The 20,207-nt window shown below is 42.5% G+C and overlaps 1 protein-coding gene across 1 annotated transcript; it reads right to left on the bottom strand.

Annotated features, from left to right (window-relative positions):
- Positions 1-3,673: 3,673 nt before the first annotated feature.
- On the bottom strand, positions 3,674-19,668 carry opn4xa (opsin 4xa). The gene is made up of 9 exons (XM_072658403.1): positions 19,526-19,668; positions 11,444-11,577; positions 10,428-10,631; positions 10,086-10,257; positions 9,153-9,314; positions 7,094-7,201; positions 6,793-6,967; positions 4,833-4,973; positions 3,674-4,051 (listed from the first exon to the last, which is right to left on the bottom strand). Exons 1-9 carry the CDS (start codon positions 19,666-19,668, stop codon positions 3,674-3,676), a joined length of 1,617 nt encoding a protein of 538 aa, XP_072514504.1.
- Between the last annotated feature and the right edge of the window lie 539 nt (positions 19,669-20,207).

The raw sequence follows: 20,207 nt of genomic DNA, 5'->3' as shown, positions 1-20,207 counted from the left end.
GTTCAGGTTAAGGTTAGAATTAGGTTTAGGTGTAGTAAGTTAAGTTTAGGTTTAGTTAAGATTAGGTTTAGGTGTAGTAGGTTAAGGTTTGAATTATGTTTAGGTGTAGTAAGTTAAGTTTAGGTTTAGTTAAGATTATGTTTAGGTGTAGTAGGTTAAGGTTAGAATTATGTTTAGGTGTAGTAGGTTAAGTTTAGGTTTAGTTAAGATTAGGTTTAGGTGTAGTAGGTTAAGTTTAAAATAGATTAGAATTAGATGCAGTAGGTTAAGTTTAGGTTCAGGTTGTATTGAACGTTTAGGATAGGTTAAGGTAAGAAGGGTTAGTTGTAGTAGGTTAAGTTTAGGTTAGGTCAGATTTAGGTGTAGTAGGTTTAGGTTTAGGTTTAAGTTAGTAAGATGTAGATTCAGGTAATACATTTTCACTTCTTGCTTTGTAACATTCTCTGTTAAAATAAAAGTTTGATTTCTGCAAGTCTGGGTTGTGTCAGTAAGTTGTGAATATTTATATATTACGTTGGTTAAACTTGCTTTATTTAGTGCACATTGTACAAATCTTGAAATTGTCTATTAGTCATATATGTACGAATTCCTCTTGAGGAAAACACTAACTGCCAGTTCAGGTACATCAATTAACAGAAGCCTACGTTTGCCAGTCTCAACAGCATGTAAGGGAACCCTGCCCCAGCCCATATAATATATATATTAGACTTTCATGCTTTCACTCCATCCACTCACCTTACCCCTTCCAAAGTCATCTCCCACAGATTACACCCATAACTGCTCTGGGAATCTTTCACAGGAAATTTGGGATTAGATGTGCATAAAGCTCAGTTCTGTTCTGTTATAAAAAAAAAGCCTCACGTGGTAAATATAACTTGTACTCGGCCCATGAGGGCTTACAGCTTCAGTTTGGGGATCTCATCTTAAAAAAAAAAAAGAAGAAGCAGCAGCAAAATAGACGTCATAGCTGCACAGCCGACTGCTGCAAGCCACAGTGCTTATATTTGGTTCAATTATAGAAATCAAAAATGTGCCGTTCCCCCCTGAATGCTCCATGCTTCACTTCCTAACATGGCTACAAGTATTTAGCCTAACATGGCTAAGAGGTTTGGATTAATCAGTATGTATTCATACAGCACGCTGTTGTGCAAGTATGCAGCTGAAAGTGCTTCAGAGAATAAAGGCAGTCTCCAGAAAATGAGTCTGATCTGCTGTGAAAGTAAGAAAACAGTGAAATAATGACTGTAAATAAGCTTTTTGTTGAAAGCTGCAAATGTCCACAGATTACTCGCCCTCTAGTCCTCATGCGTCGTAATACACCAAAAAATAAAAGGGTCAATTAAAGGAGTAGTATGGCAAATCGAAGTAGCATTATTTATCCGTCATACCAGGTGTAGTTGATCAGCCTAGACATGTTTAGCATCTGAAGTGTGCTTTTCTTTTTAGTTTGCAGCAGGAGATGCTAAGCTAACATTGCTAAACAACACTGTATTTTGACCATCACCAATTTCATCTCTGCAAAAACTGCAAAATCTAGGGAAAAGCTATGGAAACAAGTAAATAAACAGATTTAGTATCAACAGATTTAAACAGATTTAGTATCTAGCACTACATTGTTGTTTGTATATTGTCCTACTTTGTAGCACCATACCACCTTCAAACTGGACCATGATGTCTGGAATGATACAACATACAAAAAATTGGTTGCTGTGCTGATTTGCCACCATTCAGCTCTGTGGAGAATAGTTTTTAATTTATTCACTTTTTGAAAAAATAATTCATACCGCATTCTTTTGTCTTTGCTAAACAAACGAAGATCACAATGCATTTTAGATATTCGACCTGAGAGGTGTTTTTGGACATGTGTAAAAACTCCAGCAAACTTAACTGATCGACTACACCCGGGGTAAGGGCTAAATAATGTTGATTCGATTTTTCACCAAACGATTGATTTAAGAATTCTGTTTTAAAAACAAATACAGCCGAGATGAGCCAAATACACTGGTCATAAAGAAGTGCTCGTAAATATACCAGTGTATATTTGGTTGCAAGACCAAACACAGAACCCAAAGACTGCTGAAAGCATTTTAACATCAATTTTAACAGGTGGTCGTGGAGTGAGACTAAGACTAATACACTTTTGTCTAAAGTTCGTCTAAAGTTCTTTGTATTAAACAAGTAGATGTGAGGTACAAGCTCTAAAGTACTGGGAGTGCAAAGTAAAAAAAAGGGAAATATATCAACTTTACATGAGTAGGAAAAAACATCTTTCAGTGGAAGTCAATGTAAAATTATTCCAAGTCATGGAGAATTTCATTTTGGAGCATTTGGAATGGTTAATTTGTCATGACATTTTAACTCAATGCAAAGAACAGCTGCCAGACTTTATACAGATGTATATAGTTCAAAGAAAAATATGTATCTCCATTTTTGTCTGTTTTCAGGTTTCTCCAAGACTTGAACCTAGCTGCTCTGTGTACACTGTGTAAATAATTCTGGATGAATGGACCAATAGAAATGCTCTAAATGACTTGGAATAAGCTCTTATGTTACTTTAATATCCATTGAAAGTGTAACGTCACTATTTTAGAGATGCATGTTTTTGAGATATATAAGAGATGATATATAATATCTTGAAGTCTGGCAACTGTGATGCAGTGGTGATGGCCATGGTTAGAGGATTTTTTCTGTGTAGAGAACCTCTGATTATTAGGTTTTTAGGATTGATTCTTACAAAAGATTGTAGTAAAGAAGTGACGTTGTTAGAAAAGAGAAGAAATTATTGTCCCAATATAGTAATATAGTGTAAATATTAGCTTAGCATCTCAAAATGATCCTGAATCTTAAAATGACTTATATAAGAAGACATCTCGCTGTAATAACGGCTCTATCAGAAAATGTGACGAGCTGCTTAAACCGGGGGAAACAGACTCTGTAATACTCTGCTCTTGTCTATCAGTAAATAAACACAAGCGGGAGCAAACACAAACACAGCTAAGGAGAAAGAGAGAGAAGCCAAGATCCACAATAATTATTACTGGTAACTTTTTTCAACGTATTTCCGCTTGCCTGACGACATCCGATCACTGAACACGCATTCCGTTTACACTTGTATTAAATGTGGATGAGATCCGTCTCGGACCACCCCTGAATGTGGTTTGGAGTGATTTGATCGCAGTTCGATCCCTGTGCATCTTGGGAGTGGCTTTCATGTGAGCAAGTAAAATCCGAATGTGATCCGATCACCACAAACAGACTCCAAGCTTCTTGGTACTGACTCATTATCTAATACTGATTTAGGAAGACTGTCTTGTATCTTCTCCTCATAAAACCCAAAATATATACCCAAGACTCTGGAGTTTGTACATCACACTCACCTGGTTAATACCAAGAGATTAAGTAACTGTAAAACGTTACTGTGAAATGTTGATGACCACCATGACGGTTCCTAGTACTACTGAACTTGTGGCCTCTAGGCAACTGGTTGACGCAAACAGCAGTTATTACGGTAGCAGCAGATTCTTTGTATGTGAGACTAAAGTGTGAACAGTTGTATCAGCTAAAGATGTGGTGGCCACTGTTCTCTGTGCAGACTGGTTGCGCAGACTGCTCTCCCTGTCATCTGTGCATTCACCTCGGCTTGGGTCGAGCACCTCTGGATCCAGGTTCATGTTCAGGAGAGGAACTTCTCCACAGACTCTAGAAACTCTGTCGAACAGTTCAAACTCTTAAGGCCCAGCAGCAGGTTGTTCTCTCTGGTCTGGGCCTCCCGTTTCTCCTCCCTGTCCCTGGTCTCTTCGACCAAGCTGCTCACCGTCACGGGACTGGCTGAGAATTCTGACGTATCGGTGTCCTCATACAAGGCTGGCCTTGTGTTGGGGGATTGTATGCAGGTGTTTTCCTGTTGGGAGGACATGGTCTGGTCCTGCTGTCCTTCCTCTTCGTTCTGCTGTGCTCCTGGGATCTCCTTTGAAATGAGTAGGGGCACAGAGGCCATGTTGACCTTATCCTGGACACAGCTGCTCAGCGAGCTGCCCTCTGGGATGGCCAGCTGTGTCGGGAAGAACGAAATACAAATATTCTTGGATGAGAATCAGGGGCATGGATTCTACTGAAAGACGCAGAAGCACTGATTGGTAAAATACAGCAAGAAATAATCAAATTCTGTGTCTGTTTGCTTCTTCTGATTGGCTAAACTGTGTTAGGCCGTTGTAAATTTGTTTGTAATGATGTTTAATCCAAAAGGATAAGAATATCATTTTAGATCTATTGGTTAATCGCCTGTCTACAAAGCAGGGCCTTGAGCTGCCAAACCTTCAACCAAATGTTTACGGTAACTGGTGATCAATCCTGCACATGGGTTGGAGGAATTTTGGCTCCTTCCTCCTTATAAAACTGCTTGTTGTTGGTGGGCTTCCTTTCATGAACTGCTATTTTTAGGTCCTTCCATAACATTCCTAGGTCTGGTTATCCCAAAAGATTGATTTTCTTCTGCTTTAACCATTTAGATGTATTTGTGTGCTTAAGGTCATTGTCTCTTTGCATGGCCCACTTAAACTTCAGTTCACTAGACAGATACCCTGAAAATCAGCCAATTAATTAATAATGTCAAGCCATCCTGGACGTGAGGCAGCAAAACAGACCATGACACATGTCCTTTACCCCTATATTGTGCACAAGGGCCCATTGAAAGATATTACAATGGGCCCCATAACATTTGTTAGGGTTCCTGTCAGCCTGTTAGGCCCTTAGAATCATCCTAGCCTTCCCCCTTGCAGAGCCCTGGTTGTGCAGCCCTACTTGTACACACCAAGTTAAAACACCTACCTTACCTTCTCTTGAGCCAAGCAGTTCTTAGTTTTCCCCTGCTGAAGCTGCCTTCGCTCCATCTCTCGCAGCAGGTGGGCTGACTGGGAGCTCTTGAGGGTCTGAACCTTCTGATCCATTGGATCTAACTCTACATCACTCCAGACCTGTAAAACACATATGGAAGACCTATGTTACAGTCAGTCAATCACTGTCTAAAGTCCTGAATGGAAGTACTGTATGAAATGAACTTGAATTGCTGCCAGCTTTGAAACTCCAGTTACATTTTTTGGATGTTTTTATGCACAGATTCATCAGTGGACATTATCCCAACCACAGAATTGTACTGTTTACAGTATACACTGATCCTAATACTGAGTAGTTACTGAGTCCCTCTTGTGCCGCCACAACAGATCTGATCATTCAAGACACTGACTCCACGAGACCTCTCAAAGAGTCTCAAGACATTAGCAGCAAATCCTTAAAGTCCACAAGTTATGAGGTGGGATCTCCATGAGGCTTGGACATCCATAACCCTGTCGCTGGTTCACTGGTTGTTCTTTTTTGCACTTTTGGTAAAAAGGTACTGAGCCTCCATGCCCAAAGAACCCCACAAGACGACCTGAGATGATGCCTGAGGAGATGTACTGACCCAACATTCATGTATGACTGGTTTAAGTAAAATACAATCTTTAAAAGCAATGGTTGAGTTTGTCCTGAGTTCTGGCTGTCACCCTTGTCTAACACTGTGCCCTGAGATGTTCACCAGTAATGGAAGAAGACAGTGGTCAGTTCTTACAAAGTATTGCTTTCCTTACAGCTCACTGTCTAGAGCAATATGCACATCATCAGAACAGCATGAGGGGGCACAAAGGCAATCCCCCATGCACCCACCCACCCTCTGCAGAAGTGTTTTTTTGTTGTGGTGCAACTTCTCATAGGTTTTATACCATAGAGGTATGTATAGGTGTGGCATCTGGAATCTGGACATGTTGGTTCTTCTCAACATGAATACCCAAGAATTCTCAATGCCAATAAAGCAGAATGGATAAAAAAAAAACAAAGTCATGGATAACTGATCAAGAACACCATCAAAAGACAGGAAGGCTAAACATAAAGAGACGAGCATACCTAAAAAGTACAGAAAAAGACAAAGTGCTGGGACAAAGTCATTATGGATGAGATTATAGATGAGATTAGCAGCAGGGGCAGAAGTAATTCTGAGGTGTACAGAAGCATCTTAGCTTCTCAGATCTAAGAAAATGCCTCAGCAGAAGTGGAATGCACGTGGAATGCACCCAGCCTGAACTCTACTGAACTTTATTTCACCAAAGACAAGACTGAAGGCAAAAGGGTTCAGAAATGAGCAGAAATGAGGCCTGGAGGAACAGTGCCAGGTAAGATAACCATGCAAGCAAGATGCTTCTCTTGTTTCTTGTTGACAGGATGACTAAATTAAAATTAGGACCATGTTGTTTGGTTGCTAAATATTCCCTCAGACGAGAGACAAACTTGCTTTCAAAAAGAAAAGGGGACTGATTCCCAAAAGACAACTGGTACGAGTGTTAGGTCACATGGTTGGGGACATCCGCTGATTTTCCAAGGGAGCTCAGCTGACGTCACTTACCTGTGAATCACGGCTGGGGTCATTTTGAATGGCGTGCCTTGAGGCACTTTGGCAATTTGCGCTCCCCTGCCTGAGCCATTTTTGCGAGTTTCCCCTTAGATGCAGTGTTTGTGAATTTTTATGATCGCCACCAGCGAAACTGAACTGAACTGAACTGCCTGAAGCAGTGGTATCAACATTGGTGCTGGCCCAAGCTGTTGACCGGGAGTAATAGCCGTTGGGGCAGAGTGGGCAATTTTATGCTAAACCTGTGCGAAACAACATTCTGCAGGTCTGGCTTTAGGCTGAGGTTGTCTAGAACAAATCCTCAGTGGTAAAAACAGCCCTTGTGGAAGAAGAACACACAAACCCCAACTCACTGTGTCACCGGTGGACATCGACGACACTCGCTGGAACTTGGCCTTTGACCCAGAGGACTGCCTGCTTAGCATGGATTCCCTGAAGGAGGACTCGCTGTTGGAAACAGAGATGCACTCCTTTCGTGGACGCTTGGCCAGGAAGTGGAGGCATGGAATCCTCTCCGCCAAGGTGTTCCTACCCGGGCCGGGGCAGGGCAGGGCAGGGCAGGACAGGGCGGGGCAACAAAAAAAAGAGTAAGACACTGAGCCATGTAGTGTTCAGTTGAAGAGAAGGTGTGAGAAAGTGGACAGACATGTTTACCTGTATTTGGAGTGGATGATGGCGTAGATGATCGGGTTATAAATGGCTGATGCTTTGGCTATGACCGCAGGCACGGCCTTGGAATAGGGTGTTAAGATGCTGCTGTACCTGAAGCACAGAACACACCCAAATCATTTGTGAACTCTGAGACAAGCTATTTAACTAATCTTGCTTAAAGTGCTCCTACAAATAACGGATAAATAGGGGAATAGTCCACAGCATCCATATGACGTTACACACTGGAAAAGCGATGGCGGTGGAAAAGGATAGCTTGCGGGGTTAGGAGCACAGGCGAACAGTGACGTAGCTGCTTGCTGAGCTTGTTTATGTAGCATGGCAGTGACCCAAAGGTGTTGTGGACCGAGCGGAGCGAATCACATGCTTGATTATCTGCTTCCTCCGTTAGAATGCACCCCATCAGGTCTCATCTGCTCGGCAAGAGGCTCCAGCACCAGCTGCCCTCCTGAATTCCATGAAGCCTCACCAGTCTCTTTCTCTTCTTTTCTCCACCACATTTCCATTAAATGGTGTTTCTTATTCACAGTAGATGTAGCTTCACGATTTCCTTAATTATTATCTGAAGGGCCCACTTTCAGTCCTCAAAGCTGTAGTTCCTTAACTCTTCATGTTTATTTTCATTGAAAATAGACCCTAATTCACTATCTGATGTTGGGTCTGTGGGAAAATGAGAGATAACGTGCAGTCTTGGTCAGCTTCCATACAGATATAGTGTTTTGTAAGTGTCATTTTTACCCAATGCTTGCAGACATGCCCCTGGTTACTGTCCTATGTCAGCTCACATCACATCACCACATGCTGTCTTACTTTCAGTACTTGTGTTGGTGGACAGCTGAATGTATTTAACTGTTGTGGGCGCTCTGTGATTTTCAACAAGAGACCTAAACATCTAACTAAATGAGACACTTGTTCTCAAAATAAGCCACCTGCCCACCATTTTCAGGTCACTTACCTGAGATTACTGTAAAGTTCTACTTTTTACAGTTTTAGCAATATGAAAGGTAACTGAGGTCTGTTCTGATTGGCTGCATGGATTATGTCAAATTCAAAAACGGGGTCAGTCCAGGCGGCTACACATCTTGAAACGATGGATGTGCAAAACGTCCATTCTTGTTTCATCTTCATAAAGTTAGCGGTTTCCGAGGTGCTACCATCTTTCGTCTGGTACCCTATTGTCATGCCTTTTTTGGACGCCAGTCAAATCGCATCCTGTCCTTTGCCCATGATGGTTCCTCATTCTGCTACAACTGACTGGTGTGCTCGCTTTTTTATATGTGCAGAAAACCCTGTCACATGGAACCTGTGATGTCCCGGGCTGGGTTCACTGCAAACCAGGGGTGGTCATAATATTCTCATATGACCGTGATGGTGGGCGGTAGGATCTCAGAAACTGCTGACTTCATGGGATGTTCTAGAGCTGCCATAGTGAAGGTGTACAGAGGATGGACTTTACGCACATTGAGTGCCTCCCAACAACATAACAGTGGCCATTGATGCCAGAAGGAAATGACGACTCTTGCACCACTGTGGGGCAGCTGACCTCTATAATAAACACCTTCCATAATATAATATAAGAGTCAATACAGTCCATAAAACAATGTCCCACTAGTGTCACCCAAGCCGAGGGTGGTTATTGCCACAATTAGGTATGTGATCATAATATTCTGATGATGATTCTGATAAATTATATATTACTGTTATCCTCACAGAATTAGCACCCTCTGGCTGTTGTGTGCTGAACTGCAGGAAAAACCCACCTCAAGAAGTACTTTACAAATAACAAGCAGGTTAGGTAAGCTGTTAAACCTTGAGCGAGTTCACATAGTATTTTTGACAGATTTAACGATTTTGGGAAACACTAGGTAATTAATGAAGATTCTTAACAACATTCTTGAAACTCGCCCAACTTCAAAACTGCTTTTTTGCAGCCTTATATATACAGACGGAATAGACCGCAGAGTGCATGATATTTAACAGTGCTTGTAAAATGGTCTAGTTCAATGGAAGAAAGCACAGAAGGCAGAAAAAGTGCAGTAGTTACCCTGCCCAGGCGATGAGAGTAACAAAGGCATAGGGCGACCAGGAAAGCACATAAACAATGATGACCACAAAGGCAACCTTCGCAAGCTTCCACTCTGTTCTTATGGACTGCTGCTGAATCAGCGTAGTTTTCCTCACGTGGGTTCCCAGCCGCTCCACATCTCTGAAGACACACAGAAAGGAAAATGTATTTATACATTTGCAGCATTTCTGTCTCATTTATCTTTAAAAGATCATGTGATCATTATCCAAGAAATGCTTGGGTTTATATATTACGCTAGGCTCGTTAGCACTACATTAGGCCTCTTACAACATATATTATGTTCGCAGCTGATTTCAGTTCATTTGCGCCATCGCTGTGGCCCTATCATCAGACTATTTCAACTCTGATCCCTGGCAAGCCACAGGTATCCTTGCCAGCAGTCCAAGTAGGAATATCTTGCCTCTCTTTTTCTGGCCTGTAGGATGGTCCTGCCTTCCTCCCTATTGCTCAGTGCGATGCTAGCCAACACAGATATCTGGTCAGTTAGTGATATGATGACTGTGTATAATCAGCTTCATAGCAGTGAGTGTGATTGGGGTACCTAGTGGTTGGAATTGCCTACGACTTAATTAAGGAAAAAGCTAGGTGTACAAATGCTATCTGGGCCAGCCCTAACAGTTACAAACATGTTTCTAATGTATTTTTTTATTTATTTGTTTGTTTGTTTGTTTATTTAGTTGTTGCATTCATCTTGCTCTTTAGGACATTCCTGCATTTTATGGCTGGTGCATGTGAATCTTCACTAATCAAGAATGATGTCCGTCCGTTCCAAGATAACTAGGTGCCTAAGTATTTAGACTTCACTTCACTTTGAAAATCAACCAAATAAGTCATATGGACAGGGGTGTCCAAACTTTTGCACATGACTGTCCAACCACACTGTACTTTTACCTGCTTGTGTTCCGAATAGCCAGGAACATGAAGAAGTAGCAGTAGGATATGATCCCCAAGGGGATGAAGAAGACGAAGCAGCACAGCATGAGGGTGTAGCTCTTATTAGCCGGAGTGGAGGTGACATAGTCCCATGTGCAAGACGTCATGAGGCCCTCTGGGATATAAGAACCTGCCAAAGAGCAAGCGGCAGACGACAACACGCTATCAATGTCAATATCCTGATTCACGTAGACTTGTGTGGTGTTCAAATGACTCAAGCGCAGAATCAGACAGACAGTGGTGTGAATAAAGGGGGAGCGGGTGGTGAGGAGGAAGCACAGGATGGCTGCAGTCACTCACTCCATCCCAGTAAGGGTGCCAGACTCCAGGCTAGAGAGTACAGCCACACTAGCAGGATGCTGAGGAGCGTCCGGCGCTTCGACGTCCACTGGATGGCCTGCAGTGGCTTGGTGATCACTATGTAGCGGTCAATGGATATGGCCAACAGGTTGATCATGGAAGTGATCCCAAACAAAGCCCCACAAAAGGCATACATCTTACACCCTAGACGGCAGTGTAGTAAAGCAGAGATGCAGTGTAAGTATTGGCAAGATATGCTACAGCAAAAACAAACCACCAATTCACACAATTTTCATCTCAACTCCTAATGTTGTCCATCAGCCATGACCTGTGTGGTGTCTGAGGTTTGCTAGTTTTGGTTTACACTGAAGCTACTGGGCTAGCTAACAGGTTATGGACGTGTACCCCACCAGGCTAGCACTTCCAGCCCTTAAAATGACTACTAGTAACTACTTGCTTTGGGCCGATGGCTAAAGCCCCTGCTAAAACTGGACTAGCAATGCCCAGTCTGCTAAGGAAACAAAGAAACTAGGCCAATATATTGTCCCAGAATTAATTGTGATGAATGCTGTTGTCAAATTAAGACCATTGTAGGTCAATGATATAAAGCCTTTTAAAGAGTAATTAGCTTTTCATAATTAGGAATATTAGGAAACAAAGAAACCAGGCCAATAACTCTTCACAGAATTATTGTGATAACTGATATTGTCAATTTTAGGCCATTGTAGGTAAATGATATAATGAGATATGAGATATATATATCATAATTATTTATTTATGTAATTTATTATATAATTATTATATTATATTATTTTATTATAATATTGGCTTTCATTGCATGCTAGCTAATTTAGCCCCGTAGCTCCAGTTAAAACAAAAGAAGCAAACTTTCCCCATCAAACAAGTCCTGACTGACCGACTACATTTGAAGTAAAGGGAAACTGAACAATAGGTTTTTGGTCAGTCAGATCTGAATAAATGTTGTGGGAAGACTCAGGTAGAAGGAGGTGCATTACCCATTTCACCAAACACCCACTCCTTGTACATGCAGTTGACAAAGAAGATGGGTGACTGCGTGATGGCCATGAGGAAGTCACTCACAGCGAGGTTCATGATGAAGTAGTTGGGGGGAGTCCGGAGTTTCTTGTTACTGCAATAAAATATTAAATACGCTGTCATTTACAAACCATTCAGCTGTTAGAAAATGCACCCTACGCTGCTACGCTAACTGGTGAACCAGCTCTTGACCAGAATAGTGCAGAATAGCTGCAATTGGATTTTGGTTGTGCTGGGTCATGCTGGTCAACCAGCTTGGCCATGCTGGTGGTCTAGCTTGGTCAGGTAGAGACTAAACCATCAAACTCAAACAAAAACATACCATATGCTGGTCAGGAGCTAAGATGATCTACTAGCATGGTCATGCTGGTCATCCTGGTCGACCAGCTTGGTCATGCTGATGGTCAGGCTTGGTCAGGTAGATTGTAGACCAGCTAAACCATCAAACTAAAAAAAAACAAAGAACAAAAACATACCAGATGCTGGTCAAGAGCTAAGCTGGTCAGCCAGCATGGTCAAGCTTGGTCATACTGGTTAACCAGCTTGGTCATGCTGGTAATCTAGCTTGGTCAGGTAGCTTAACCATCAAACTTAAACAAAAACAAACCCTATGCTGGTCAAGAGCTAAGATGGTCATCCAGCTTAACCATCTTGACTAGCTTGAGCTAGCCAGGCCAATTAATTTTCTGGTGCCTGAGACACTGTTTTGGCCTGTATTTGTGTTGTAGTCACGTTTGGTTGATGCTTGGTTCCCATCACCACATTTGTTAATAAATCTGAGTTGGTCAGTTAAGTGTTAAGTTAAGTGGCATTACAGACCTCTTGACATTTGTTACATTTCTATTTGCGATATGAAACAGTTGAACAATCCAGTACTGGTCAGTCTTATCATTTTGGATGCATATGAATGCATATCAGTCCTTTCTGTCTATCTGGACACACATTCCTATGAAGCTGCCACTGATTGTTCTCTGGTCATTTAGCATATTGATTTAGGGAATTACAGTGCCGTGGTCCAACACTCACTTTGATTGTACACCTTGATTAAACCCACATAAACTCACCCTACCATTTCCTCTAATTGAAGCTTGACTAGTCATCACCTGCTGAGTCCCATCCTCCACTCATCAAGCATAAGCCCAAAGCCCTCCATTAGTACACCCAGCAGGGGGTCACAACCCACAATCAACACTTCTGCCTGGCTGTCTCGCCCTTTCCCAGAAAGCCCTCAGTGGGCAATCACTGTATAGGGGAAGTAGCTTTTACCTGATAATAATGGGTCAAAGTTTAAGTCAGTCTCTGACAGGATGAAAAAAAAACCATTCAATCTAAAGGGAGTGTATTAATGCCCTTACCTTGTCCACTTGTTTGTGCTAATGAAAAAGCTCTGATTGCACTTTACATTCAGAATTATCTGGAGAGGGGCTCCAGACTGGCGCAAACTAGTGCTGGATCTATGATTGGGAGACTGTCGGTGATGCAACACACAAACATGCATAGCCAGAAATCCCAGAGAGAATAATTGGCCTCACTCTTTCTGGGTGGCCCTCCCTCTCCCCCCAACACTCAGTGTGATGCTAGCTGGTGAGAGTGTCTGTTAGCTTCTGATGTAACAAAACTGGTGGTCAGTGTTCTTTGTGTCCGGTGACGGATCGTTAGCAGCAGATTGAAAAGATACAGTTGGCTGGCCTCATGTGGCTTGGAAGAATCTGAGAGGACTAGCCATCACCTTCCAAGTGCTGGTAGCATCATGTGATGGGAAGTCCTAGCAACTTGTTGGACATTAGAGATGATTCCGCTGAGGAGAAAATTGGTACTGTTGATACTGTAAGGCTCCTCATTGGTGGTGTGGATAGAGGCATGGAACTGTAGAAGTATCAAGCTCAGCTAGAGACTGAAATGAGGACACTTGTAATGGACAAAGCCCTTTTTACTAAATTAAAAATGAAGTACATTTTTTTTTTACCAAAGTAAAAAGGCAATTCAGCTTCATTTTTAGGCCAAAAACTACAAACTGATTTCAAATATTCTGGCCTAAAGCATTTTGGTGTCTCCCCTGATCTTTTGTGATTGGAAATAACTATCAGACAATGTTGCAAAGATGTGAAAGAAACAATAAAGAACAGCAAAAATGAAGATACAATGTTTTTGCATGGCAGCAATTCCAGCTATTTACTAGTAAACGTGGTCGTGATCAGGACTCCAGTATATGAATGATTGGATTTTTACAGTATATTCGGATATCTGGATCAATCCAGAAGCCATGGAAATAATAAGTGGCAGGGCTTTACAGCCTCCATGTTCTTAGCAGCATTTCTAGCCCTGCTCCAGCCCTCGGCACAGAGGGGCCGTTAAAAAGGAGACTATGATTAGCTGCCTTCGATCCTTGGAGGGAAATAATGAATGAGGAGGTCATTTGTCACAAGAAGAGGTTAAATGAGGATGACAGCCTGGCACGTGTCGTCACTGGCACTGACACTATGGATGTGGGTTTTTTTTCCAGGGGCTGCAGGATTTCCAACTCAAATAGGCACCTTTCAGCTGATTTGCTAATTGGACTTGCTGGAGGTCTTCATATATTGCAGTAAGTACTTCCAAGACAAGACGCAGGTCATGAAATCAGGGAAAACAGTGATTTAACACTTGTAGCTGTCAGGATTAATCAAACCTAATTACGCTGTGCTTTATTTGTCTGCCTTTGTTAAATACACTTCCACCAGTAACTGCACTGATTAGGTTTCCTCAGCTTTGTGCAAATGCGTGCCACACAGTTCCCACAAGCCACTACACCACAGTAATTACACTCCAGAAGCAGAAGAGTTATGCGTGTGTTTGCTTAATTAAGGTTAATTATGCACATTGGCCTTGCTTATAGTCAATGTAGTTACATAATGACAGTGGACATGCTTCACAGTAATCAATACTGGTGCAAGCCCCAGTCTAGGCTCCCAGAGTAAATTAGAGGATGGGTGCAACAGTGGGTGCATTGTAGATGTGCAGTGTTTATCCCCATCGTACATTCATTACAGAGAACTACCAAACAACTGGACTGGCTCACTGACTGGTCTTAAGAAGAAAGTCAACTTGTGCAGTTTTCACAAATTCTGATGTTCACCAGTGTTTTCTTATTTGGGATTTGTTCCCAATGGGATCTGTTGTTATAAGAGCAGAGTTGAGGACAATACTACACTGTAAAAACACATAATTTCCTCTCCAATTTTAGATTAGCCAATTACACAACCCACTCGTTAGTACTCTCCCCCTATCAGATGCAATGCTACAAACACTGGAAGAGTGAGGACTGACATATGCCTCCTCCAACACATGCGCAATCAGCCACCGGCTCTTTTTTCAGCGATCCTCAGGTCTTGGTGGCAGTGCCTTAGTGCCTCAGAACCCCTCAAGAACAGATGTGAGCAACTTCTTAGGAAGTCATTGGAAAATGATCAAGTCAGTGTCTTTTTTTGACGTTCCCATTATCTCATCACTTTTCGGAATGAAAATAAGAGACCCTCCTTTTACTTACAGGGACTTCTATGCAAGCTGGTGGGGCTTTTTCTTGGTAATTGAATAGTGTGTAATACAACTTATGGCTGCTGGAGGGCCACTGGCTGTTTAAGTGATCAAACAACCAGTTCTTTATTTTTAACACTTCCAAAGTCCAGTCTTCCAAAGTCCAGTCTTAGACATTTTCACACCTCCAAAGTTCTTTTTTTTTTTGGAGTTTGAGCATTTTCTGCTTCAACCTTCCAAAACATATTTGATGATGTTGAGATGTGAAGTTTTGAGAACAGCAGCAGCCTCAGCAGATAGTTCATCATGATTTTTGACCATCTGTTTTTGAAAGTTCATGCTAAATGACTTACGGTCTAAGGGGAGAGTGCCTTATGTTTCGGTATTTTTGATCATGTTCTGGGATATGTTGGTTACTTGAATGCTACTTGTTAATTTGTTGGGAGGTTTAAAAGTAGCAGATAACTAGCTGTATATACTGTTATTACATAAAAAAGACTCGTCTTCAGGGATGTGACCTTGAAGAGATTAGCACAGCTGACGAGAGGACACAATGCTGCCACAATCTCTGCTGGACAGAATGCAAAAAGCGTGTAGTGGTTCCCCAAGGCCACAGCTTCAGGCCTCATAGGAGCAGCAGTGGGGTACAAATACTAAGAAATTTACTTGAGGTCAGGTTAAAACAATCTGCTCTTAGAGGAACTCAAACTCTTACGGTGTCATAGAATAGAAACTGTGTTTATCTTCTCATAGTTAAATAATGAGAGCTCAATACATGGAAGTGACAAACCTCAAAGCTAAAACACAACAGGCCCAAAAATTCTTCTTATAGTAAGTAAGTACTGTAAGTATTTGTGCTAGGCTAAAAGCTACCCCTAGCCTAGCAACCTTCCATATGAGGACATTCGGCTAGCTAAGTAGTTATTTAAAAAATGACAATGCTAAAGAGAGCTATTGCTTTTCTAATGTTGTAGCTAGACGTGTTGATTAGGTGTGAGCCAGTGCAGTGCCTCGCTGTAAACCAGCCAATCAGAAGAGAACTCATCAAAGTATTCATAAGACCATTGAAAACAGAAAGCGTCTGCTTTCATTCTAGAGCTGGTTCATAGGGCTGGTTCATACCTAGTGCGGACACTTAGTGCCAGATGGAGTGTGTAGCTCAATTTTCATATCTCTTGAGCCAGCGATGCAGGCGACTGTGTACTTTGATGCCAGAGTTGTTCAAACACAAAGCTGGATGCTGCTTTTACACACGGAGTACAAACACAGAGCAAAGGAAACCCCAGCGTTTATATGTATTATAAGGTATAATAAGGTATGTATTATAAGGTATTGCATAGATAACTGGGTGAAGTTACAAGGAGGTCCCCTTGTTTCCAGAGGTCGTATTCTAAATTTGATGTAAGCATAAAATGAAGTGAATTAAATTTTTTTGATGACAAAAACAATGTAGACTCCAATGTAAACAAACACTGATTGAGGTGCATGCCCTCACAGGCAGCCTCTACACACAGCCGTTTCGTCGGCAATTATGTCACTTTGACCTCACGCTCTGTGGCGCGCCCACAGTTGGTATGAACCAGTCTTTGAATAGAATGTGGAGCAGTGGAGCTGTGCTCTCTGGAATGATGGTGGTGCTCCATCCAATACTTTTGGGATGAGTTGGGGAGTTGGGGATGAGGTGGGGGGTAATCATCCAACAGCCTAACCTCACTAGCATGCTTGTATGTCTATCTATCTATCTATCTATCTATCTACAGTGAGGAAAATAAGTATTTGAACACCCTGCTACCTTGCAAGTTCTCCCACTTAGAAATCATGGAGGGGTCTGAAATTTTCATCTTAGGGGCATGTCCACTGTGAGAGACATAATCTAAAAAAAATTTACGTAATGTATGATTACGTTTTTAATCATTTATTTGTGTGTTACTGCTGCAAATAAGTATTTGAACACCCGTGAAAATCAATGTTAATATTTGGTACAGTAGCCTTTGTTTGCAATTACAGAGGTCAAACATTTCCTGTAGTTTTTCACCAGGTTTGCACACACTGCAGCAGGGATTTTGGCCCATTCCTCCACACAGATCTTCTCCAGATCAGCCAGGTTTCTGGGCTGTCGCTGAGAAACATGAAGTTTGAGCTCCCTTTAAAGATTTTCTATAGGGTTTAGGTCTGGAGACTGGCTTGGCCACTCCAGAACTTTGATATGCTTCTTCCGGAGCCACTCCATGGTTATCCTGGCTGTGTGCTTTGGGTCATTGTCATGTTGAAAGACCCAGCCACGACCCATCTTCAGTACTCTAACTGAGGGAAGGAGGTTGTTCCCCAAAATCTTGCAATACATGGCCCCGGTCATCCTCTCCTCAATACAGTGCAGTTGTCCTGTCCCATGTGCAGAAAAACACCCCCAAAGCATGATGCTTCCACCCCCATGCTTCACAGTAGGGATGGTGTTTTTGGGATGGTACTCATCATTCTTCGTCCTCCAAACACGGCGAGTGGAATTAAGACCAAAAAGTTCTATTTTGGTCTCATCTGACCACAGAACTTTCTCCCATGACTCCTCTGGATCATCCAAATGATCATGGGCAAACTTAAGACGGGCCTGGACGTGTGCTGATTTAAGCAGGGGAACCTTCCGTGCCATGCATGACTTTAAACTATGACGTCTTAGTGTATTACCCACAGTAACCTTGGAAACAGTGGTGCCAGCTCTCTTCAGGTCATTGACCAGCTCCTCCCGTGTAGTTCTGGGCTGATTCCTCACCTTTCTTAGGATCATTGATACGCCACGAGGTGAGATCTTGCATGGAGCCCCAGTCCGAGGGAGATTGACAGTCATGTATAGCTTCTTCCATTTTCTAATAATTGCTCCAACAGTTGATCTTTTTTCACCAAGCTGCTTGGCAATTGCCCATAGCCCTTTCCAGCCTTGTGGAGGTCCTTGGACAGCTCTTTGGTCTTAGCCATGTTGGTAGTTGGAGTCTTACTGATTGTGTGGGGTGGACAGGTGTCTGTATGCAGCTAACGACCTCAAACAGGTGCTTCTAATTTAGAACACTAAGTGGAGTGGAGGTGAACTTTTTAGAGGCGGACTAACAGGTCTTTGAGGGCCAGAATTGTTGCTGATTGGCAGGTGTTCAAATACTTATTTGCAGCAGTAACACACGAATAAATGATTAAAAAATCATACATTGTGATTTCCGGATTTTTTTTTTTAGATTACGTCTCTCACAGTGGACATGCACCTAAGATGAAAATTTCAGACCCCTCCATGATTTCTAAGTGGGAGAACTTGCAAAGTAGCAGTGTTTTCAAATACTTATTTTCCTCACTGTATCTATCTATCTATCTGTGTATGTGTGTGAGGCAGTGTTTAGGTCAGGCTACTGGAGGGCTAGAGCGAACTGCTGCTGGTCAGCTGCGTCCGAGGACTGTGCTGAAATGTCCTTTTCTAGATTTGGCCCGATCTAGTAGCCATGTGGATCCATTATCTAGTCAGCTCTGTCAGTATAACCACAGAGAACATGGGTAAGCAGAATAGTGTACTGACTACTGCCTTTACTTATTTTTATATCACACTGTAGCAGAAGGCAACACCTCGGTCAGGATCTGCCACTGGTTCTAAAAAATGGCAACGGAGCACTCCTAGATGAACCAGCACAGGCCAGAGAGTTTTTATGCTGTCACTAGCTATTACCTATCCCACTCTGTCCCTCTCAGCAACAACTAAAATATGTCAGACTGTCAGTACTGTCGGCATACACCACTGTCCAAGTCATTCAAACCAACCAAGACAAGAGTTGGTCTGTAGCTTGGCTAGGGGTGGGGCCATAAAACAGGCCAATCATGTCAACACGCTTCTCTGTAGTGGTGTAAAATTAGTTGTGTATGTGATGCTGATAAGGTAGTTGTACCGTATCTGCAATTCCACACCTGTTCCACACTGGTGTCGCACAAAAACAAACCTTTTTCAACCCCTCAGCCAATTAGGAAGACTTACGTAAATTGGACTGAAAGCATCAGTCCTGTGGAGTTGGGATGTGGCCCAGAATGAACCCAATTTAATGCACCTGCCCTGTTCAGTCTACAGCAGCTTAGTACCACCCTGTTACTGTAACATGGCTGTAACTGCAAACAGTTTTTTGCAGTTATATAGTTGTTATATAGTTGGATCATTAGGTATAAAAGACCCAGATGTCCAAAAGGAGTGACTGAAATGTATGTATTTCAACATTCCTGAGCAAGTTCTTTTCTTGTTCTTGAACTTGGTCTGTGCATTTTAGCCTTCACAGATTTTTGAATTAGGAAGGCCCATCAGAATAGAGGTCGGTTTATTCAGAGAGATGGGAAACGTAAACTTATTCCATGTTTAAGTGAAAAAAAAAGATTCAATGCAGTCCCTGACTTTTGAACCCCACTGTACTTTTAAAAGCAAGACTTTTTTGCCCTGTAACTCGAGAAGAAATATAAATAGAGCATGTCTTGTTTTACCGTGGCTCTGATGTTGAGGATCTGAGGAGACCTACCAGAAAAAGGCATACATGACCAGCGCATTCCCCATGACTCCCACAGCCCCGATGACCGCCACAAAGAAAGCCACGATGTAGTGCGCGTGGTCCGGCACGTCCACCTTCCTGAAGAAGCCTCGGTCCATATCCATCCCCTCCATACCTGTAATAGAGGATACACCAGACTTTCCAATCAGGGAACCATTCTCAGACTCAGTTATTATCTCTGTTGCTTGTCTGGTTTCACTCTCTCTATCACACTCGCAGTGATCCTCCACCCTCCCTTCCAGTTATGTAAGAGTACAGGGAAACGCCAGTCGCATATGACTTTGACTGATGGCGCACAACCAATGCCCAATGGCAGTCGGTTTTATTCGAAATGTACCGACGCATGAAACCGCTGCTCATTACAAGTTCCTTAAAGGAGACTCCTCAAAAGTGATGATGCAAATTTTACACGACTGAAGGCCGAGAATATGTAGGACACTTGCTTAGCATGCAAACAAGACCTTTATGCTCAAGCTGCAATCTGTCATACATCTCAGAGAGTACGGGTACATGCGATGAGGGGAGCTGCAGGGGAATAAACATGCCTCATTTACTTCACTCCTCCAAGTCCAGCTCTCTGCCACGATGCCAACCGACACACTCCCTCCAGCACTAGGACAGAGCAATAACACAAGGCTCAAAGAATTTACAG

This window comes from Salminus brasiliensis, chromosome 16 (assembly GCF_030463535.1).
Source record: "Salminus brasiliensis chromosome 16, fSalBra1.hap2, whole genome shotgun sequence".
Classification (NCBI taxonomy): Eukaryota; Metazoa; Chordata; class Actinopteri; order Characiformes; family Bryconidae; genus Salminus; species Salminus brasiliensis.
The sequence above is the reverse complement of the archived record's forward strand: the minus strand, read 5'-3'. Positions and strand labels throughout refer to the sequence as shown.

Coding starts and splice junctions, on each gene's coding strand:
- opn4xa (XM_072658403.1), bottom strand. CDS start 19,668: ATGGAGGGGATGGATATGGACCGAGGCTTCTTCAGGAAGGTGGACGTG. Junction 4,974..6,792: donor CGATGTCCACCGGTGACACA/GTGAGTTGGGGT, acceptor TGTGTTTTACAG/GTCTGGAGTGATGTAGAGTT. Junction 4,052..4,832: donor ACTGCTTGGCTCAAGAGAAG/GTAAGGTAGGTG, acceptor TTCCCGACACAG/CTGGCCATCCCAGAGGGCAG.